Consider the following 22,530-nt stretch of genomic DNA (forward strand, 5'->3'; position numbering starts at 1 on the left):
GCTCTGACCACTGAGCACACCAGGTGTGGTTGGTGGAAGTTGCAGTCCAGAAATATCTGGAGAGCCACAGGTTCCTCAGCCCTGTTCTATAATCACCAGGTGTTGAAACTAGGAGAGTGTGGGCAGATCTACACTACACATTTAAAGCTCACCCAATGCACATAGCTTCCCCCCAAAGAATCCTGGGAACTGTAGTTTGTTGGGAATTATAGCTCTGTGAGAAGGAAACCACAGTTCCCAGGATTCTTTGGGAAATGTCATGTGTTTAAAATGTGCATTGGGTGTGCTTTGTATCTCAGGTGGAGGGAAAGTCCTTGTGGTGTAGTGGTTAAAGTATCAGTCTACAACTTGGGAGACCAGGGTTCAAATCCCCACTCGGCAGTGAAACTCACTGAGTGGTCTTGGGGCCAGTGACTGCCTCTCAGCCTAATCTACCTCACATGGCAGTTGTGGGGATTAAATGGGGAGAACAGTACCTTGAGTTCCTTCAATAAAAAGGTGGGATATAAATGCAATAATAAATCAATAAATAATTGGGAGCCCCATATGGGCTGCTCTCATTCTCTCAAAGAAAGAGAGGATTGTGTATATGTATATATAAGGAATACACAACGTGTCTTGTTGATTATGTTAGGTCTGAGGCCTGTTTCCTATGTTACTCTCCCTGTTCCCTATGCTTTGCTGTCCAGTTTTCCCATACAAACTGGCAAAATTTCCAGGTTGATCACTGCTCACAGGCCATTCATGTAGGCTAATAGCTAGCATTACTAATGGTGCTGATGAGTTATTTGTAGTTAAGGTCACTCTGAGCTGCAGTGATTCAGCCACATGGTGGGCACACATTGAATCTATAATCTTAATCTCAGGACATTTTCTTCTTCGCCTCTTTTTTGTTGCTGTTGTTGTTGTTCTGTTCTATACAGTTAGTCCCTAGATATTTTGCTAAATGTTTCACCAGGATTCCTGGAAATGCTCCAGAACATTAATCCCGACTGTTCTATCTACAGGAACAGTTTGAGTTTGCGTTGACGGCAGTTGCGGAAGAAGTGAACGCAATCCTCAAAGCTCTTCCGCAGTGAGCGACTCCTCGTCCCCGGAAGGTTCCCAAGGCGCTCGTCTCCCTCTTCCATTATCCTCGGTCCCTGTGAATGTCATTGGAAACCGTGGCCTGACCTTAACTTGTGTGTCTGCTATTGTAACCACATATCGATAGGGATCTTTACAAACTTCTATTGCCGGTTAAAAGTCCAGCAGTTAATGTATATCCTTGTTCTTGTTATGGTATTCAGAAATAATACACACTGAAACCTTGGCTTAAGAGACAGGAACAATCCCTCTAGTTCCTCTTAACATCCACGATGTTCTGAATCTCATGCGTTGAAAGCACATGTACACCTTGTTAATAGAAAACACACCGTGTTGTGGATGCGCAGTGCATTCAGTGTATCTTTGGCAACATAGTGCTCTCTTGTGTATCTGTAAACTTCTCCAGGACTGAATAAAAGAGGCAGGGGGCCTAATTATTACTTTTTTGAAAATAATAAAAAAAACCAAGCGTAGGGGGTTGTTCTTACAAAGGCCAAGCAAGACCAGAGAACAATGCCACGTGTTAGTAAACACAGCTCCGACTTCTTGCATAAAGAGGCTGCGCCACTTCATGCTGCGCTTGGCAAAAGGAACACTTTTCTTAACGGTTGTTTACTTTCCATCTTCTGTGCAATGAATAGAGGCAAATCTGAGCTCTTAAGTCCAGAGACCCGCACAGTTAGCACAACCAGGGATAAAAAGTCGGTCACGTTAGCAGGAGCCCAAGTTTCCAAAGAGCACAGCAAACTTTTTTATTGTGAATCACTGCCCTAATAGAGGGAAAGAAAGGCAAAGTAATTGAACTTCACAAGAGGGTTTGAAAGCCTCTGTGTTGGCAAACTGCTGAATGTTGATTTTCTTTCTTTCTTTCTTTTAGAATTAGAAGAGAAATTGCATCTACCGTTGTGTTTATATCTCGAGATTAATTTACCTTTTTTAAAAATCCAAAAGTGCATGCTTTTTTAAAGACCGGTAAAGAGATTTTTTTAGGAGCTTTCGGTCATATCTGATTGAATTGCTAGCATATAGTTATTCAAAATTATAGCAGGTTCCTTTTTCCACTTGATTCCCAAATTTGCAGAATAATTTAAAACCAATAGTTGTTGCCTTTAGTTCTTAATCCACTTACAAGTAGCCTTATTTTAACATTATGTTACTTGCACATAAGTGCTTTTAGGATTGCTATCTTTTACTATAAAACTGTCCAATAATTCCCTTTTAAACATAAGAGGGAGTGATCCAGCCTCCTCCTATTGCACATGCAAAGCTGCATACAAAGAGGCTTCCATGCCCCCTGGCATTTGCTGATTTCAATTTGCTGATTGAAACGTGCTTTTGCAGGAAACATCTTCATTTGCTTGAGCTTTGAATTAAAGAAGATTACTTGAATTACTATGTAGTATGCTAGCTATTAATTATTTGTTTCCATGCTTCTAGCACTTAACTGTGGCTCTCAATCTGAGGTGTGTGTCTGTAAATTTCTGTACAGTTACGTTTTGTTTTAAATGTATAATTTGGCTAGAACAGTTAGATCACAACATCCTGTGAATGAAATCACATGTTTCAATTCTTGAGCACAATCCACCAAGCACAGCTGAAGCACACTCTTGTCGGTTTCAATGGGACTTCCATGGCCCATCCACCGGCCACTACGGCTACGCATCCTGTCTTCGTCACACTTGCAAGCCCCACTGAAATATACGGAAGATGTGCATTAGCAGCGCTTAGAGGATTAGACCCTTTATCGCCATTGTTTAATGTAAGCATCTATGCGGCCTCCTAGTAATTAAAGAATTGTTTTTAAAAGCTCCAGATGTGTTAGCTTTCGTGCGTACATTTCTGCACACAGTTCCTGGCACATGGAAAATGTTTGGTTTGCACATTTTATTAGCGTATTACTCCTGTAGAGCAGTTAAAGCAGACTACTCTATCCTCTTTGTCTACACCTGCTGTATATTTAGCCACATCTTTTATTCCATGGCATCAGCACTTTAGATCTTCTGTAATAATAATTAAAATGGAAAGTATTAGGGTGTGGTTAAGGTAAGGGTCTGGGCCTTTTCATTGGTTATTTTTTTCTTAACAGGTTTCCTTTATTACTTTAGGAGTTTAGGGAAGGGGGGAAAAATCAGTTGAACAGCATCTGCTAGCATTCTGAATTCGATTTACTGGAGGTAAACGGTTTGCTATGGATTTCTGCACACTCATGCATCAACTTTGAGATCAAAGCATAGATTCCGAAAAGGGAAGCTGAGCATACAGCTCTTTGTTATGAAATCCTGTATTCTTGGGGATGGTGTGTTACAGTGGTCCCTCGGTTTTCGAATGTCTCTGTTGACGAACATTTTGGTTTTCAAACACCGTAAACCCAGAAGTAAACACTTTGGTTTTCGATCACACCTTGGAAGTCAAACATGCCACGTGGCTTCTATATTGAGTTTTCTGTTTTCGAACGTTTCATAACTCAGAACGGTCTTCTGGAACAGATTACATTTGAAAACCGAGGTACCACTGTACTAGCCTGCAAAGAAATGTCAGTGGATTTAGGGCAAATCATGCCATTGGTCCACATCTGGGGGAATCTGGTGCACTGTTTAGTTGGTTCACTCCCATCTGTGTTTCAACCTACATTGATCTCTGCTTTCAACATGGTTGAAAACGACCCTACTTTGGACCAGGATGAGCTGAGTGGTCTTCAGGGTTGAGTTCCCATGATAAAAAAAGGGAATGTTCGGGTGTGGAGAGAACCTGCCCTCTTCCAAGACATGTCTACTGTGTCTGGTTATGCTTCCCACTAAAGAGGATTCTGGATATGCCCTTATATCTGCAGTGCACCATGCTGGCCACCACTCCACGTCTACGTTCAACCAGCTATTAAAACTATTTGCAAAACCCACTGAAAGAAAGAAAAGCCAGTTCTTTTGTACACTAGTTACTCACTAAGTCTTTAAGGGATCCCAATTATTGGAAGGAACAACTAGCCTTCCTAGTTTCTTATCGGCAAGAAATGTTTTTTAAAAACCTGAGTAAGCATGCATAGAATTGTGCTGCAAGTCCATTTTTCTTTGTCCTTCTGATCTCCCTTTCCCAGCTCTAGAGGTGCTAAAGTATCCATGATTAAAGTATTTCATACTCTCTTAAGCCTGCTGTCTTGTAATGCTGATTTATAAGTCCCACTGAAGGCAAGACACTCTACAGAGCAAACGTGTATAATTTGAACTGTAGGCGGTTACTTCTGTTTCTGTTTTGAAGCAATTTCAAGCCTTCTCCCATAGCTCACTGATTGGCTATTCAATCATTTCTTTGAAAGTGTCTAACATAATTCCATGTAAAGGCCCTGAATCCTGCAAGACACATGTTCAGGCACTGTCCACTTTAATCGCACAGTGTCCCTCTTTGAGAAAGGGCGGGGCTTTCAATTCTGCCCTATACATTAAGCCCTAAATCTTAAATATGTTTGGCATTGTTGCACCTGACAACAGTGGCCATCTGTTTGTTCAATACTGCATGCACAACTCCTAATTCAGTAATCAGAACGGTCTGGCAAACCAGATTACTGAAAGCAGGTAACTGTCCTGGGTACCAGTTTTGCAGTACTGTCTCACTCATCCACATCTTGATGAACCCAGGAACTCTGCTCAGATGGACCCAGGTTAATATGCCCAATTGCAAGAGAGTGTCTCATACGGTGCAGTCCAGTGTGCTGAGTTTGTATCTAAGCTGGTAGCCATAATAGCACTGATTAATACTTTGCCATTCAAGAGGTTGCCTGTGTGATGTTCCTATGGCTGGGCTCAGAAACTGAATCCAGGCTATATAAGAATATAGCAGTGAACTGCTATACACACATATATTTGGATCAGAATCATGTACATAGAGTGCCATTCTATTAGATACATTTGGCCCACCATCAGCAATCCTCTGCCCTAGAATCTATCCATCTTTCATTCAAATGAATTGTGATTTCAGAATTTTCACCATTTTAATCTCTGTTCTGGATGTATAACTTAAGTGTTCGTAGTTTGTGTTAATAGCTAATTGAGGAAAAGGAATATCACAAGCACTCGGATTTGGGATGAACTGAACATCTGAGAAGTTCTGCTTTTTATTATTTTATAACTATACTTTTTATCGCTGATTAATTTTCAGTACTGCTTTAAATAGTTTAGACTTACAATGGAAGCGAAGACATCTCCTAGAACAGTGATGTCACGCTGTTACAATGATATTCTAGGTACTTGGCTCACCTCTGGCAAATCACTGTGTGTTTTTATTATTCTAATTTCCATACAAATGGGTCCATTCCAACTTCAAAAAGGAAGTTCTAAACTGGGGGGGGGATCCCAACACGCATATGCTCCTTTTGTGAGTTCCAGATCACTGGGACAGCTGCTCATGTTTCATAGGTTGACCTGCTGCAGACATGCTCCCATGGACATGCTCAGCCTGGCACATGTGTCCTAAAAACCCGAATAAAGCTTATGGGAATGGCATAAGTCATGGGCATTTCCACAGTTGCCAATTTCATGGGGAAGAGCCGCACAATACATCATTCTCATGCAATGCTCAGCCAACTGGGATGGCCTTAGGGAAATGGCTTGTTACACAGCAGTGCAAGTACAGCACTGTACAGCAGTGCAAGTGCAGTACAGTATCCAGGATTTCTTATACACAAGAAGAGGCCTTCTGGTTCAGATCAACGGCACATCTAGTCCAATAACCCAAAAGATTAAAAAGTCAGCTCTTCAAAGTTAAATATTAGAGAAGCCACTCTAGCCAATTACGACAACATTAACCATAGATAACAATTTCCTTCTATTGTCCATGCACTTCCCATGAGATTTGTGAGGAGGGGTTTTATAGCTATCACCAAACCTCTTGATGTATAGTTCCATAAAATCCAAATTACAAGGGGCTTGCAGAACAGTCTTCCAAAGTTCCAAAAGCCGTCAGGTTTTCTCCAAGGGTTGCTGGAATGACTCTGGCTCTGAATGGGCTGACGTCACAAATAAATGAAACTCAGTGCATACACAGCCCTTCAGATGAGTGGAATTTAATTCTTCCCCAGCAGTAACTAAAACCCTAGAGTAAAATGTCCATTGCACATATTTCCTAAAATAGATGTATAATGCTACTCCAACACATCCCACAGAGGAATGACAGCAGTATTGCCTGTAATTTGGGGGTTTGTGCTTTATTAATCAAGTAGAATGTTAATATAAAACAGCCCAACCTCATAATTACTGGGACAGACATTAATTTTTTTTAAGGAACAAAGCCTGTTTATTGGAATATAATTTTGATTAGTTTTTGTTACAGAACAATAGTTACCTTTTTAATTTACATTTTGCCTATGTGTTTAGGGAACTCTCTTAGTGAACATGTTTCTGATGATTCGCTTTTTTAAAATGTATAGTTGCTATTACTCTGCTTTGCAAACTGTTGCTATGCTTTTATGCTTAAAACTTCATTTGGCATTTTAAAAACATTTCATCATTTAGGCCATTTGTAAAAATCTAATAACTGAACAAAAAATGAAATGTGTGAGGCTGAAAGCACAATCCTATACATGCCTATTGCAGACCCAGTCCCACTGACCCAAGGCAATTTACTCCCTGTCAGTTTGTAAAGAATTGCAGCCTTAATCTAATTAAAAGCTTGGCAGATTTCCCCTTAGTTACCTCCCTCTAACAAAACATTAACACCAGCAGGATTTTATCTGACAGTGGGTGTGATCCACCAAGTGTGGACCACTTCCATTCATTCCATTCATTTCAGTGTGACTTTGGCAGAGTGCCAGTGGGGTTATTATGTGAGAGCAGGCATTTTAGTGCATGGGTGGGAAGAACCTGTGGCCCTCCAGGTGTTGCCGGACTACAACTCCCATCATCCCTGACCGTTGGCCATACTGGCTAGGAATTGGAGTCTTCCAAGAGGCCACAGGTTCACCATCCCTGTTTTTTAGCAGATCGCTCCTGGTGTCCCTCTGCATGGTGTTTGTACCGTATCCATCCAACCACATAACTTGTTTGGTCTTTGAAAAGTTTCTCTTGTTCAGTTAAATATATTAGATATGTATATAATTAAAACAAAAACAAAAAATAGCATACAAAGTATTTTGTTCTACCTCTGTAAAAAAAAAACCACACCTCACTTGTGAATAAAGTTATGCTGTCTGTGGAGTTCTTTGACTACTGCAAAAAAAGAAAGATAAAAGTCTGTTGTTTTGTTTCTAAAGCAGGGGGGTGGCTTGAAGATGGGGGAGTAGGCTCGAAGGTTCTGGAACTCTTACCCTACAAGACTGTCTACAACTCTGCCCCCACCAGCTAAATATTTCCTTCCCTTTGCACTGCCATTTACTGCCATCTCTACTGGTCCTGATAGCCCAGAATGCTTCCCCATGATTCTGCAGATGAACACAGATATATGCAGTTTTGAAGAAGGCGGACCTCTTCAATATGCAAATACTATAAGGAAATAAGAGACTGAGCCTGGAACTGGGCACCAACAGCCACTAGGAAAAGCAAGAACGCAAGTTGAGTATTGATGGGGAAGAGACTGTGGCAGAGAATCAGCTTTGCACAGAAGGTTCAATTCCCAACCTCTCTAGGTTAAGCTGGGAAAGACTCCTGCCTGAGACCCTGGAGAAGTACTGTCAGTCTGTGTAGACAATACTGTGCTAGATGGACCAGTGTATAACACAGCTTATTACGCGCCTATTGCAAAGCCCAAATCCAAGGGCACAGTACTGGAAGCCATTAAAAAAACCTACAGCTGAAAATTGGGTACCAGAGGTAGCAGTCTCATTCCACCTAATAGGAATGAGTACCGAGAGCTGGGCTAGGTGGACCTTTGGCCTGACCCAGCAGGTATTTTCTTGTGCCCATCAGCCCTACTTGCCTACCTGGCAGGTTCAGCCCAGCTACATGTTCATAAGAACTGCATCGAGTAACTCTTGCTAAACTGCAACTTCAGACTCCAGGTGTGGAACTGCACCCAACGATTAAAAACAAGCAAACGGAAATAATAATTTATTTGTACCCTGTCCATCTGACTGGGCTGCCCCAGCCACTCTAGAATGGTCACAAATAGAATCATGGAGTTGCAGAGTTGGAAGGTTACAGATAGGTAGCCGTGTTGGTCTGCCATAGTCAAAATAAAAAATAAAAAATTCCTTCCAGTAGCACCTTAGAGACCAACTAAGTTAGTTCTTGGTATGAGCTTTCGTGTGCATGCACACTTCTTCAGATACACTGAAACAGAAGTTGCCAGCTATCTCAGCTATCTGCCAATCTCCCATTCCCACCACCCTTCTGAGTAATACCCCTCCCCACCTTCTCTCTATATAGAAGGATCTGGCAACTTCTGTTTCAGTGTATCTGAAGAAGTGTGCATGCACACGAAAGCTCATACCAAGAACTAACTTAGTTGGTCTTTAAGGTGCTACTGGAAGGAATTTTTTATTTTGAGAGTTGGAAGGGACACTGAGGATCAAATTGTCCCACTCTCTGCAAAGCAGGAATATGCAGCTGTCCCATATGGGAATCGAACTTGCAACCTTGGCATTATCAGCACCATGCTCTAACACTAGCATGTTAAGAAATGCATAGGGAGAAGGAACATTTGTTTCTGGCATGTTCGTGCTCTACAGAGGAGCATATGGGACCTGGGAGACCAGGATTTGAATTGTGATTCAGCGCTCATTTATGGAACTCACCTAGGGCTAATTGCTGTCTCTGAGCCTCTCTGTCTATTTCACAGGTTGTTGCGAGGATAAATTGGGGAGGTGGAGAATCATATATGCCACTTTGAGCTCCTTTCGAAGACAGGTGGGCAATAAATGGAGTAACAACAATGTAAGAATGAATAATAATGTGATATATGCAGAATGTCTCTTATACCTGCAGTCTGGCGAAGGCACAGGCCAGCAAAAGTTTCACAATGTGAATCTACTTATTATGCAGCTTGGCTCTTAAATTCAGTATTGCTGTACTACATGTCCTGATAGTTCAGGACATGCCAGCAACCTGAAAGCAGAGCTACCTGCCCAAATGCGGGAAGCAAAGTATTTATTGCCTCATTAAAAAATGCTGGAGTGTCTTGTATTCTGAAATTCTGGGAATTTTAATACTTGGGGAATGGGGTTTGGGGTGCCGAAGGGAAGTTCTTAGTCCACTGTGTTCATCAATGACAGAAGAAGAAGAAGAAGAAGAAGAAGAAGAAGAAGAAGAAGAAGAAGAAGAAGGAGGAGGAGGAGGAGGAGGAGGATGAGGAGGAGGGGGGGAGGGGAGGGGGAGGAGGAGGAGGAATATAATGGTATTTGGAGGCAGAACAATAGCGCCAGTCTCTGAGTGACAGTAATGTCTGGCACAAGGATGCTGAGGCTGGTGCCTGTCTCCTGCTGCTTGACACATTATGATGCTGAGTTAGACGCTGCCATGTGTCTCAGTCCTCGTGATTATACACAGGGCGCTGAACTCTCGGTTGACATAGTCGCATCACTAATAAATCCGGCCATCTTTTCAAGGTTTTCAAGCTGGTCTTTAGTCAAGGCCTTGGAAGCACTTGTTCTTTCTCCGTAATCTGAAATCCTCCCCACTACCACTGACTTTGCTAATGTGACAAATCTACAGCCTTGTGGGAATTCAAAAGACAGACAGATACTTCTGCTACACAGGATTGCAGATAGCAAGCTCAGCTCATTCCAGATAATATTTAGTGACAGCAGCCCATTTAGTACGGTATCTTAGCAAATCATCATTTATGTATACACTCATAGAATTGTAGAGTTGGAAGGGACTCGTAGGGTCATCTAGTCCAACCCCCTGCAATGCAGGAATCTCAACTAAAGATGGCCCCCCAGCCTCTGCTTAAAAACCTCCCAAGAAGGAGAGTCCACAACCTCTCAGGGGAGTCTCTTCCACTGTTGAACAGCTCTTACTGTCAAAAAGTTCTTCCTGATGTTTAGCCAAAATCCCCTTTCTCATAATTTTAATCCATTGGTTTAAGTCCTGCAGGAGAAAACAAGCTTGCTTCCTCTTCCATGTGACAGCCCTTTAGATAGCTGAAGATGGCTAGCTTATCTTCTCTCGGTCTCCTCTTTTCCAAGCTAAACATACCCAGCTCCCTCAGCCATTCCTCATCAGGCTGGGTTTTCAGACTCTTGATCATCTTGGTCACCCTCCTCTGCACACGTTCCAGCTTTCCAATATCCTCCTTAAATTGTGGCACCCAGAACTGGACACACAACTCCAGGTGGAGCCTGACATAAGCAGAACAGAGGAGTACAGCTTTCCAAAGTTTTCTGCTTAATACCAACCCCCTGACTCTATCTAATGAGGTGTATATTCTGTCCTCTTTCAATGGGAGGTCAAAGCAACACACATGGAGCTTCCCAGCTGGTTTTCCCACCCAGGCCAAGACAAGAGCTGGAACTACAACAAGCACCCTCAGACGTTTCTGAAGCTTTCTGCACCTGTCTAAGACTTTCTTAAAGAAGACCCAGACCAGAGCCTGAAAGTTCAGTAGACCATGTGTGGCCAATGTGGTAACCTCCAGATGTTTTGAACTACAACTCACATCCTTGCTGCCCATTGGCCATGATGTCTGTGGATGAGTTGAAGTCTGAAGGGCCCTACATTGGCTTCCCCGCCATATAACTTTCCTAGAGACCCAGAAGATAGCCAGTAGCAGCATCCACAACTACTATGGTGTGTAGGAATGTATTTCCTTGGCCAGAAGTACTGGCAGCACACCAGCGGCAAGGAAATGCTGCCATGAAAACCCCTTTCACGCATGCACACAGTCACACATTTAACTGGAACTTGTAACATGCAAAAAAGGAGGGGCAACTTGAGTATCTCCACATGGGGAGAAGAAAGCTCCATTTCCACATTTCAAGACAAGTGACAGCATTTGCATTTGCACATCGTCTTGTCATTAGTGCCCAAAATATTATGCCGGTTTTCTTGTTATCGCACCACCAAACCCTTTTAACATTCTACCCGACATAAATTGCTAAGTTCCATCAAAGAATCCCCATACAGGGTGGAATTGAAATTCTTGGGACACCTTCTTCTAAAAGAATAGCCACAGCAAAAGAAGAAGAAATATATATACAGTTAGTGATTAGAGTCAAGGGAGAAACCTCTCCTGGGCTACCATTGCTTCTGGCTGCAGCTGGTTTCGTTTTCATGCAGAGGCGCACACAATCATGTGTAGAACTCGTTGCAATATGCAATACATAAACCTAGGAACTGCAGGGAGCAGAAGCGCTGGCGTAGCACAGCCACGGCAATCAGCAACTCTGATGTAAGAATAAGCGTTAGAACAGCCTGCGCCAGTCCTCCAGCTGTTTTCGACTACAACTCCCACCAGCCCCAACTTCTTTGGAGAGCGAAAGGTTGGGGAAGGCTGCTTTATAGCAAACGGGAATCAGATGCAATAAAGGCATGCCTTTAGGGAGGGGAACAAAAATAGTTTTCAGAACTAACTCGCCCTGCGTTACCAGAAGATACATAGGATTGTTTATCTTGCGCTCTTTAATGCCATTCATTATGTCACAGAAACGTGATAGATGGGGTCTCATCTGCCTCCTTTCCACAGCCCTAATCTCTTTACTTTTTCCACAGTGGGACGTATTTAACCTCTTCTAATCATTCATCTTGCCTGTCTCCAGAACATTTGCTCATGCTCTGTTTTTAACCAGATTAAGACAGAGGATCCTCACTTTCAGGCCACCTTTATGTGACACCGAATCATGCTGCTAAAATTGTCAGTGGGCAAAGTGATAAATGTGGCACCATTTCCTCGGGTTCCTGGCAAGCAAGCAAGCAAGCTAAATAGGTGTGTGGCCGCAAGTACCCTAACACCAACACATCTCTTACAGAGTGGAATATTTTTCAAAGTAAAAACTGGGCAGATTATATTTGACTGAAGGGGTGTAAAACGTCGGGATGGGGGGCATTTAAATTAGACCAAGGGGTCATCCAGCCTAGCATTTAATTCCAGGTGCCCCTAAGGAGCTTACAAACAGAGCTGTTCAAGGCGCAAGCAGCCCAGGTGAATTCTTGGGATGGGCCACATTTTTAAGGCTTCAGCACACGATCACTGTGGGACCCCCAAGCCCTGGGAATGACTCAATGCAGTCCAGAGATGGACTATATGGCAGAAGAGCACCACGGGGTACAACCAAAAGAGTCTCTGTTCAAAGAGATGAGCTGGTTCAAAGAACATGGGTGAACTATCGGCCGGTTCAGACTCTGGAATACCAACTACCAAAGTAGCCGCATTTTACCAGCACAACTTCCTGGCAGTGGTTCTCAGGAATATAGAAGCACTTTCATCGCCCCACTCCAGCTACCATACAGAGTGGGGAGGAGAGACACAGTGTGGAGGGTCTTCCAGCATAAGAACCCTTATAGGACTGCTGTGAGGGATTTTGACGGCAAGCTTGCTCTTGAACTACTACGTTGCTGTCTGCACAGATCTGGAAGAGGGGTCCAAAGTGCCATCTGGCCAGTTTATACGTTCAGTTTGGGCTGCTGTCATCTAGGAATGAGATGTTTGAAGGGGCATTGCCTCCTTGACCCTTGCGTATTGCAGCCAATCAAAACTAGCCAGACCTTGTGATGTCTCGAATGGGGCCATGATGAGGCTCCTGCCTCAAGATGCCCCACTTGGACCCGTGGTTTGTGATAACTACCACCCAGTAACAAACATGTCATTTTTAGGCAAGGTGCTTGAGATAGTGCGGGATGTTCAACTTCAGATGTTCTAGGAGGAAGCAGATTACCGTATCTAGACTCATTTCAGTTAAGGTGTTGGCATCATCTTAAATGACTTGGGACCCAGATATTGAAGTAGCTTCTTTTCCTAAATCAGCCTGGTTAAGATCTGTAGGAGGACCCTCTTGGTAATCGCTCCACTGAGTCAAACCATGGTGGCCCAGGAAATATCCACTTCAGCAGCCTCGGAAGTGCAACTCCCTCCCCTCTGCATTAGAGCTCAGGCTGCCATCATCTGTTTTTTGACAGCAGATGAAAACCCATCTGTGCATCTCGGTTCTCGTGGGGATCTGATATCCTTGTTAGGATGATATGACAGTACTGCTGCTGCCTGTTGTTTAGAAATGTTTCTTGTTCTTAAATTGTTTTAAATAATAATAATAATAAATCTTATGAGACCTTTTATGTAACCCGTCTTTGGGGTCACTGAATAATAAAGGGCAGAATATAAACTACTATAATAAACTAACAAACATACATTTCAAGAAGATTCCAGAGCTGTGGTCCACAAAACAGGAGATGTGAACTTGTTGAAAGACCAGAACTCCTTTCATGATGACAAATATCTGATTTCATTTTCATTTTTTTAATTGTAAGAAGGTTAGGATGGTTTATGCACCCCATCCTGAACTCAAGAACTGCACTAATGTTTGGATCTCCAGTATGCTTTAGATACGAAACATGCCTATGTACACATGTTTCAACATCAGGTATAAAACTGGATACCAATCAACACAGAGATGGGCGGGGTATAAATAATGAATAAATTATCATCATCATCATCATCATCATCATCATCATCATCATATTTTCTGGCATCCTTCCTGCAGAGGGCAGGTTGGACGATTCTTCACATAGTGATTATCAGCTATGATGCCATTTGCAAAGAGGGTATTCTGCAGAATCTGGGTTTCCCCAGGAAAAGCAGAAAGAGAACGGGAAAACCACCATGGTGAAATAAGCTATGAATCCCCAGACAGAAATGTGACCAGGAACAGAGCCAAAAGAGAGCAGGAACCCAGATAAGATGATTTAATAAGACAGCCAGCATAAGCCTTAGACTCTCTCAGAACAGCTAAGGCCTCAGGTGTGGTAACAATGGCAAGCTGGCAGGAACACGATCACCTAGGAACAGCGCTTCCCCCTGTACCTCTGCAGGAGGGCTGTGGATGAAAACATCACATCTGTGAATGACAAGCTCTTTTAACCCCAGAGAGAGGAGTATTAATTCATTAGTCAAATTAGGAGGCTAGCTATGACAGACATAACAATATTGGTGGTTTTGAAAGCAAGAAGGAGCAATTCCTTTTAAAAGGACAATCAGGGGAGCACAGAACACAAAGAGCTGAAGCTACTACCGAAAGGTCAGCCGGCAGAAGACGGAAAGCTACACGGTGTACAAAATTATTATATTGTTCCCATTTATTTCTTTTTATAGAAAAAAAAATCCCACAAAGCGTTCCCATAAAAAATGCACAAAGTGTGCTACACAATCAGGAATGAACTCTCTAGCACAAAAACAAAAATGTAATTGCAAAAATGCAGTTGGCAACAAGGTTAATATTGAAATCGTGCCGCTAGAATCATAAAGCCTCCAAAATCCATATGGACAACATAAATTGCCACAATTTAATCCACAGTGACACACATTTAAGTTTCATTTGAAAGCAAGAGAGTTTTAAACATTCCCTATGTACTTACTGGGTTGTGGCCAGGGATGGGGGGGAAATTAGGTTTCGTTCATATTTAAAGTTGAGCCTTACTAATTTGCACTTCCCAGAATATTATGGGAACTGAAACAAAGCCCATCCTTCAAAATTTGCACTTGTTCAAAGCGCCAAATTTGTAATTCAGCCTCTCCTGTCAAATAATGTGTACAAACATACTAAAATACAGTGTGCAAAATAATGTGTGTATTAGTGAAAACAGCATACAAAAAATGTATTATATTGGGGGATTTTGCTCTGAAAAAATGCGCATATTAGGAGAAATTTGCACCAAAATGCTGACGAATTTTATGCATACTTAAAAATGTCACAGACTGATGTGGATAATCTAAGAATAGAAAAAGGAGAAACTGTAACTGACAGATTCATCCATACCTAATTGTGACCAAATACAGTATAAAGTAGGAATGGTTTTCACCAAGCACCTTAAACCAGGTAGAAATATGGAGCCAGGCAAGCCTGAAGGAAAGAATTCCCCAATTTTGACCTCTCTCCTTCAAATACACTGTCCTTGGTACTCAACAAATGGATCTCACAAGGTAGAAGAACCCTGAAGATGGTCTCCTGATATAACCAAGAAGTCCAGGGAAGGTCTTAAGACAGCATTTCCTAAGGGATGAAAGAAGCTCAGCGGGTGGCGCTGTGGGTTAAAGCCTCAGCGCCTAGGGCTTGCCGATCGAAAGGTCGGCGGTTCGAATCCCCGCGGCGGGGTGCGCTCCCGCTGCTCGGTCCCAGCGCCTGCCAACCTAGCAGTTCAAAAGCACCCCCGGGTGCAAGTAGATAAATAGGTACCGCTTACCAGCGGGAAGGTAAACGGCGTTCCGTGTGCGGCTCTGGCTCGCCAGAGCAGCGTTGTCACGCTGGCCACGTGACCCGGAAGTGTCTCCGGACAGCGCTGGCCCCCGGCCTATAGATGTGAGATGGGCGCACAAACCCCAGAGTCTGTCAAGACTGGCCCGTTCGGGCAGGGGTACCTTTACCTTTACCTTTATCCCGGTTTATCTACAGAGGGTGGGGAAACTTGTGACTCTTCAGATGTTGTTGGACTCCCAACTCTCATCTGTCCCAGCCAGCATGGCCAAAGGACCACAAGTTCCCCACTTCTGATTTACAACCTTGGTTTATCTCCTAGTGATTTGTGGCATGATCACTCATTGCCATTTGTTTTTCTGTCTGTTTCTTCCATTGTCTATTCTTAGCTAATCCACTCTCGGGGTTTTGTTTTCCTTTTTTTTGTCTGGTTCACTGACTCATCCTCATCCCCAGTAAATGCCTGCAAGAAGTTGACCGGCAAAATCTTTTTGAAAATACAATGGTACCTCGGGTTACAGACGCTTCAGGTTACAGACGCCACTAACCCAGAAATAGTACCTCGGGTTAAGAACTTTGCTTCAGGATGAGAACAGAAATCGCGCAGCGGCAGCACAGCAGCAGCAGGAGGCCCCATTAGCTAAAGTGGTGCTTCAGGTTAAGAACAGTTTCAGGTTTCAGAACGAATTAAGTTCTTAACCCGAGGTACCACTGTATATGAAACAAAAAGACGTCCAGATACATCTTGGCCCACCAGGTATTTGAAGGCCATTTGAATTAACCAAGACAGTCAGTCACGACCTTTACTATGAATTCTCAGCCTTTGCAAATGTACATTTTTTAAAAAGTAAAATAAAATCGTAGGCAAGGACTCCAATGTGGTTGTTATAAGCTTTAGATATCACTCAAAGAATATTTTTTAAAGGAAACTATAATGTTAAATGCAACAGATGGCAAAGAGCACCTTGCGAGGTGGATGATGCAGGCAGAGTCATCGTTGTGCTCCTAGAGTGCTCCCTTCCTCATCTGCTGTTGCCACGTGGGAGCCACACAACACCCTCCTGCCTAAGGAGCTTGAGCTTTTCCGAAAGATTTGCATGGACTGTGTGGGTGGAAATATAAGAACAACATATGGTAGTCTAACTTAGCTGTTGCACGTACATAGCAAGTGATCATAAACTTATGTTCCAGCAATAGCTGGTAACTTGATACCAGATTAACGGACAGTTTTGTCTTCCCCAGTCATAGACGGTGTGCTTAGACACGGTGATGGTGTTGGTAGATCAGGGAAAAGCACGTCAACATTGTCCAGTTCGAGAACTATGGGTACCTGCGATGTGCTTTCTGCTGTGCTTACATTGTGTCTTTAGTATGTGCAAAACCAGTTAAATGTGAGACTTGTGTCTACATTTGCGTTGCTGCAGTAGCAAAGTCCCGAGAAGGTGGGGAAATGTCACTAAATTCATTAATGGTATTTCGGGCCTGTTATAATAAGGCAGTCTTTTTGTTGTACGCTGTCTTGACAAGACAGCATAGGTCAGGAATCAGAGATGTGTTTTCTTGAACAAAATGTCATGTTACAGGATCACTATCACGCTCTTACGAATGACATGCAATGTAGTTAAGCGTATTCACAACCGCTTCAATGGCCTTAAATGTGCTTAACTCTGAGTTGGACCGTGGCCACAGCCGAACGCCACCTGTGGCAAGAACGGCTTACTGAATAATCTCATGAATGTTTACTCAGGAGTAGCTCATAGGATTGGAACCTTAACAGATCTAGTAACTGTTCATGAGGGACCATTCTATTTTGTATAGGAAAGGCAGGTTTTGGACAGAACTAGTTCACCACACAGTGAAATATAATAGGTTCCTGGCTGTTCTGAACTGCAATGAGCTCCCAGGAGAACCGGAATGCTTTAAAAAAATGTAGCTATAAAGTTTGAGAAGTAGAAAGAAAATGCATCCTTAAAAGCCCTTTGTTCATTTAGCGCTGAGGAACAACTTGCCCTGCCCAACATTTTGAAGATGAAGACCGAAAGTGCACAAATGTCAGTCCCAAAAGGAGCACTTTTTGTGGAGGGTCCTTGCTTCCCTCTCCTGCTCTAACCACCAAAGTGCATACCTATCAAACCAACAGGCAGTTTTAGAGCCTACACACACACACACACACACACACTCTGCCAGAGCCAGACCCACCAACCCACGTTCCTATGCAGGTAAGCTACAAACTCCCACTGTTACTTGGGTAGCCACACCTCTGGCTCCCCAACAATGGTGTAGCCCGGGAGGCAGGGACCTTTCTCAGGGCTGCATCGCCTTATTGGCCTGGGCAGGCAAAAAGGGAGCGATCCCAATCCAAATACCTTTATTGTACTAGCCATCGGTCGTGACAAATCTGAATCAAAAATAAATACAAAAGGGGTGTAGCGCCACAAATAATGGCCTCTATTTAGATCTCTGCGTCTCCCTTAACAGTTCACTGCCATGTCGTGCCCAGGGCCTTCTTTCTGATCTTTTTGACTTTATGAATCACTGAAGTGTTTACATCGCTAAATAGTCATAGGACCTTTTCTGCCGGGGAGAGACATTATTCCTGTACGGGTGGCAAGGTGAGAAATCGCCTCCCAGGTCCAATTGTATAGTGGGGCAACATAATAAATAGTACAAGATGTCTTCCACCTGTGGTCGCCCACATAGACAAGAGTCTGCAAAAGGGGGCAAGAGAAGAGGTGAAATTGTAATGGTGACCATTACCCTTTAGGCAGGAGGCTGCATTCCAACCACACAGAAGTCATAGGTTCTGCACACACAGACACACACACACACACACACACACACACACACACACACACACACACCCTTCTCTCTGAATTATATCCAGACAAGCAAGGCTGGCAAACACACTTGAGGAGCGTGTGGAGTGGCACTGTTGAGGGTGTGTGGCCTGGGGAAACCCCCGAATGCCAGATAAAGATGCCTAGTAGGCCACATTTGACTGCCCCTGCCCCCCACCCCAGCATAGATAGCTGGGAACCATGATGTCCTCTTTCCTTAATATCTTGGGCCATTGTGGCCACCACGTCCTTGGCTGTACTTGTCCAGAGGCCTAGGCTGCTAATTCCTCCCTCTCCTCTCTGCCTCCCCACAAGAATAGATCAGCTCCTCTGTGCCTGGTGATTAGGTCAGTCCATGTCGAATGCTTGAAGTATTCAGGCCAATTAACACTCTTTCTGGGTGACCAGTATTGCCGATCGATTAAGCTGCTCCCGCCTGCTGTGAGCTCTCGCTGCTGCAAAGACAAGAGCCTGGCCCCAGACGCCACGTCAAACGAGAATTAACGAAAAGCTGGTGGAGACTGACAGCTCAAAAGCTTTTGACTTCTGGAAGCCACCCGAGAAGGCTTTGCCGGGTTCATTGCACCCTCAGAGCTCAGGAAAGAAACAACATCTGTCACTAAAGTGTGAAGTTACCACAAAAAAGCACCCACCCTAATATATTCCACGAGCTTAATACGCAGACAGCAATTTAACAAAGCAAAAACCAAAAACCAAGCGCTCCTCTGCTCTGATGGTCTGTACCCTCCAGGGAGATGGCAGTTTCATACACTTCTTGAGACGCTCTTCAAAATGGTGCATTAAATACTCCCTATTTTCCTGGTGGATTATAGCACAATCTTGTTTATCCAAATGCCTTTGGAACTGTATCTGTGGTTTAGTTAATCTCGTTTCCCGTTGCATTACTTATTTTTGGACTGCATCTATTTGGGCGACTGCCAATCTGCCTCTCTTCAACCTGATCATAGGACTTTATGCAGAACACAACATGATCCCTGAATTGGTCCATATTTGGCAGGGCAAGTGCATTATGGTCTGCTTTTTGACATGGGGGAGTATATAAGTATCACAAGAGAGGGAGAATAAAAATGCACCTGTATTTCGAATCTCTCCCAAATTCCCCACTTGAATGCAGGGTCTGGGAGAAGCAGTTCCTTTGCATGGGGGGCAGGCAGACCACCTTTACTCTAATAATGCTTCATAGTGGCACATAAGACTAAAGAGAAGGAATTTTCTACAGCTCCATGCTCTATCAACCTCTTGCACTCTCCTAGGGACAGGGGGAGAAATTCAATTCAGTTCACATTTAAAGATGAATCTACTGTACCTAATTTGCGCTTTCCCAAGGAATACGCACAGTTCTCTGAATTTTGCAGCAGAATTTTCTATCCAGGTAATGTGTATGGAAGTGTATCTGCTTGAGGAAAGTGTGCGTATAAATGCATATATTGGCAAACACACAAAAATGTGTTGTATCTGGGAAAACTGCTTGGCAGAAATGTGCATGTTAGGCAAAAACACATTCAAAAATGAGTTTATTAGGAGAAATTCACGCTAAACTGCTGAATTCTCGTGATCGCAAACGGATGTGGCAATGTGTTGATGTGAACTGAGCTTAAGATTGGAAAAAACTGGAAACGGAGCAAAATTTACAAAAGCTGGTCCATCCCTCCTCCATGGCAACGGGTTTAGCAGGTAGTCCGCCCACCCCACCTCCATTCTCCCACCAATCATCTTTAGCCTCTAGGGCCATTATTTCATTCCACCTCACCTGACTGGTTAACAACCAAGTTCCTGAGCAGTCCCACTGCAGATAATTTGCATACATTTAAATAAGCACGGTCCCATGTTTTACCTAAACTTTGCCTCTTTATCTCATGGTCGCAGTCACAATTCATGGCCAGGGTCATCAGCTCCCTCCAGCCACCCCTGGTCTTGAGCCAGATTTCACCAAGCGGTCGTCAGTTGCTGACCCCCATGGTGAAAGATACTTCTCCCGCATCCACATCCCTGCAAATTGATTATTATAAACCAGTTTCTCCTTACAGCTTCAAGGTGTTGTACACACTTTCAACTCACCCAACAGTATGTTAGTGGCTCAGGCAACAATGAATCTAGCAATAAAATGGCCATCTCTAGAGCTTGTAAATCTAATTGGACATTCTTGCTCCCAGGCACCCCTCAGTTAAGCACAACTATCAAGAACACAACACAGCAAATATAATTGCATTGTCCCATTACTCTGTCTTGCTTTACTGTCTTGCCCATTAATCTTTTCAGGGTGCCTGGTTTTCTCGGCTACTACCAGTTGATCAACCAACAGCCGCTGAGTGTTCTGCAGAAGGAGGGGGAGGAAGAATAAATTTGGGAAGTAGTAACTTTGAAACATGGCCTTGATTAACATTCTATTGCGGCTAATCTGTTTTATCAATCCCTTAATACAAGGAATCAATGGTTACACACAGCAAAGCAAATGAGTTTCTCAGAGGGGAGAGAAGGGGAGGGAATCCATAAAATGAAGACTTCAAGTCTTAAAAGCTGCAAATTAAAAACAATGAGTACCACTGAACTTTTATTCAAGGTGAAAATTGCCGGTGTCTTAAGCCTCATGCACAGCTGGGAGCTCTGTCAAAGTTGCAAGTGACAAGATTTTTGAGAGCCACAACGAAGTCCCATAATGATACACCACCTACTGTTAATAGTCTGCTGCATCTACAGTTTAGGTTTACTAGCACTGACACAAATTCAGAGGTGGGTGGGTGTATATTCTGTAATAATGCAGATGCTTCACCCTACAAAAATATCAAGGAAATATGGCAGGCATAGCAGAAATTCTAATGGCTCTGTTTAACTAGGATGACTTTAGTGCAGGGGAGGAAAGCTTCAGGCTCAGCCAACATGCGGCCCTCCAACCTCTCTACCTGGCCCTTGGAACTCGCCACCTGCCCACACTCTCCAGTACACACCTCTCATTGGTCCTGCTCTACATGCAGCTGAGATGCTTTTGCCTGGCTAGAATGTATTCTTGAAAACTGATGGTGCCTTCGCTTGCCTGGGTGGAGAATGGAAATACGGATATAGATAGAAGCCTCTGACTTTGGGCACAGCTGGAGTATAGCCCCTGTCCAAAGGGAAGAGCCACATCTGTTGCTCTGCCCACTTTTGCTTCTGACATTGCCCAACTTTTGCCTCTAGCCTTGCCCACTGCTGGCATGAAGCCCCCAGAAGGCTGCCCACAAAGGCATGCCGCCACCAAGCCAATGCAAACCACGGTTTCCTGAGTGTATCTTCTGTACTAGGAGTGGACTCATCTTCCAGGTATTTATGCTCTTCCTAGTGTTACTGCTTTAAGGCAGTGTTTCCCAAACTTGAGTCTCCAGCTATTTTTGGACTACAACTCCCATCGCTCCCTAGCTGGCAGGACCAGTGGTCAGGAATGATGGGAACTACAGTTCAAAAACTGCTGGAGATCCAAGTATGGGAAACACTGCTTTAAGGTTACATTAGTTTTGCATGCCATGTGGCTTTATTATGTTGTATGCACTGTGTTTTCTTTTATATTGTACCCCGTTCTGAAATCAAATAGAATGAAAAGTAGGCTGGCAGTGCCTCAAATAAATAAATATCCTCATGCCACAAAAAATACATTATAGGGAGCAGGGTTGGGGGGGACACACACACCAAGGTTTGCAGAAGCCTCCCGCAAAATGTTCGGAGAGAAAAAAGGTATCCTAAGGAATGGGGAACCCCCCCCCCAACAATCCATGCTAAGCATGCTTAATGGACATGGAATGATGAAACAGGAGGGGATCAGAAAAATGGGGAAGCAGGAATGGAATGGAGTATGCTGCAAAGGGGCATGCCTGACCGACTAGCTGGCTGGCTGGCTGACCCCCTGAACAGGAGCACTCCACACATCAACATTTGGACATAATCATGTATCCCATTGGGTTTTTGAGCGGCATTTTATGCAGCCCCAAGATGCTGTGATAGATTATTTGGGAGTTCCGCAACAAAGGAGACTGGTGGCGGCACAAAGCAATACCGTTATAGAACTATTTCTCTCTCCCTGGAACTGTATGGTGTTAGTGCTCATTGAAGGCAACAGCACAGAGAAAGTTCCCTCCAGTCTGTTCAGCGTTTTCCTAGCCGAGAGAAACAGGTTATGAGGTGCTTTATGCGCACGCCAGAAAGTGGAGCCAGCAGCAGCAGAGGGGTAGTGAAGGGTCAATCTATCCCTGATGGACGCATTATTCTGAGCCCCCTGAGCTACTCATGCCAGCT

At 43.7% G+C, this 22,530-nt stretch overlaps 1 protein-coding gene and 1 long non-coding RNA gene across 5 annotated transcripts in view; one reads left to right on the forward strand and one right to left on the reverse strand.

The window, feature by feature from the left end:
* The window catches only part of PTPRN2 (protein tyrosine phosphatase receptor type N2), a 628,995-nt gene extending 623,576 nt beyond the window's left edge, over positions 1 to 5,419 (forward strand). The window contains exon 23 of the mRNA XM_082192202.1: positions 1,008 to 5,419. Coding sequence (XP_082048328.1) covers positions 1,008 to 1,079 — 72 coding nt within the window. The 3' untranslated portion in view covers positions 1,080 to 5,419. The remainder of the gene's footprint in view (positions 1 to 1,007) is intronic.
* The window catches only part of LOC309515122, a 124,962-nt gene that overhangs the window by 50,495 nt on the left and 51,937 nt on the right, over positions 1 to 22,530 (reverse strand). The gene's annotated exons all lie outside the window — the stretch shown is intronic.

This window comes from Podarcis vaucheri (assembly GCF_965113315.1).
Source record: "Podarcis vaucheri genome assembly, chromosome: 12".
NCBI classification, from domain to species: Eukaryota; Metazoa; Chordata; class Lepidosauria; order Squamata; family Lacertidae; genus Podarcis; species Podarcis vaucheri.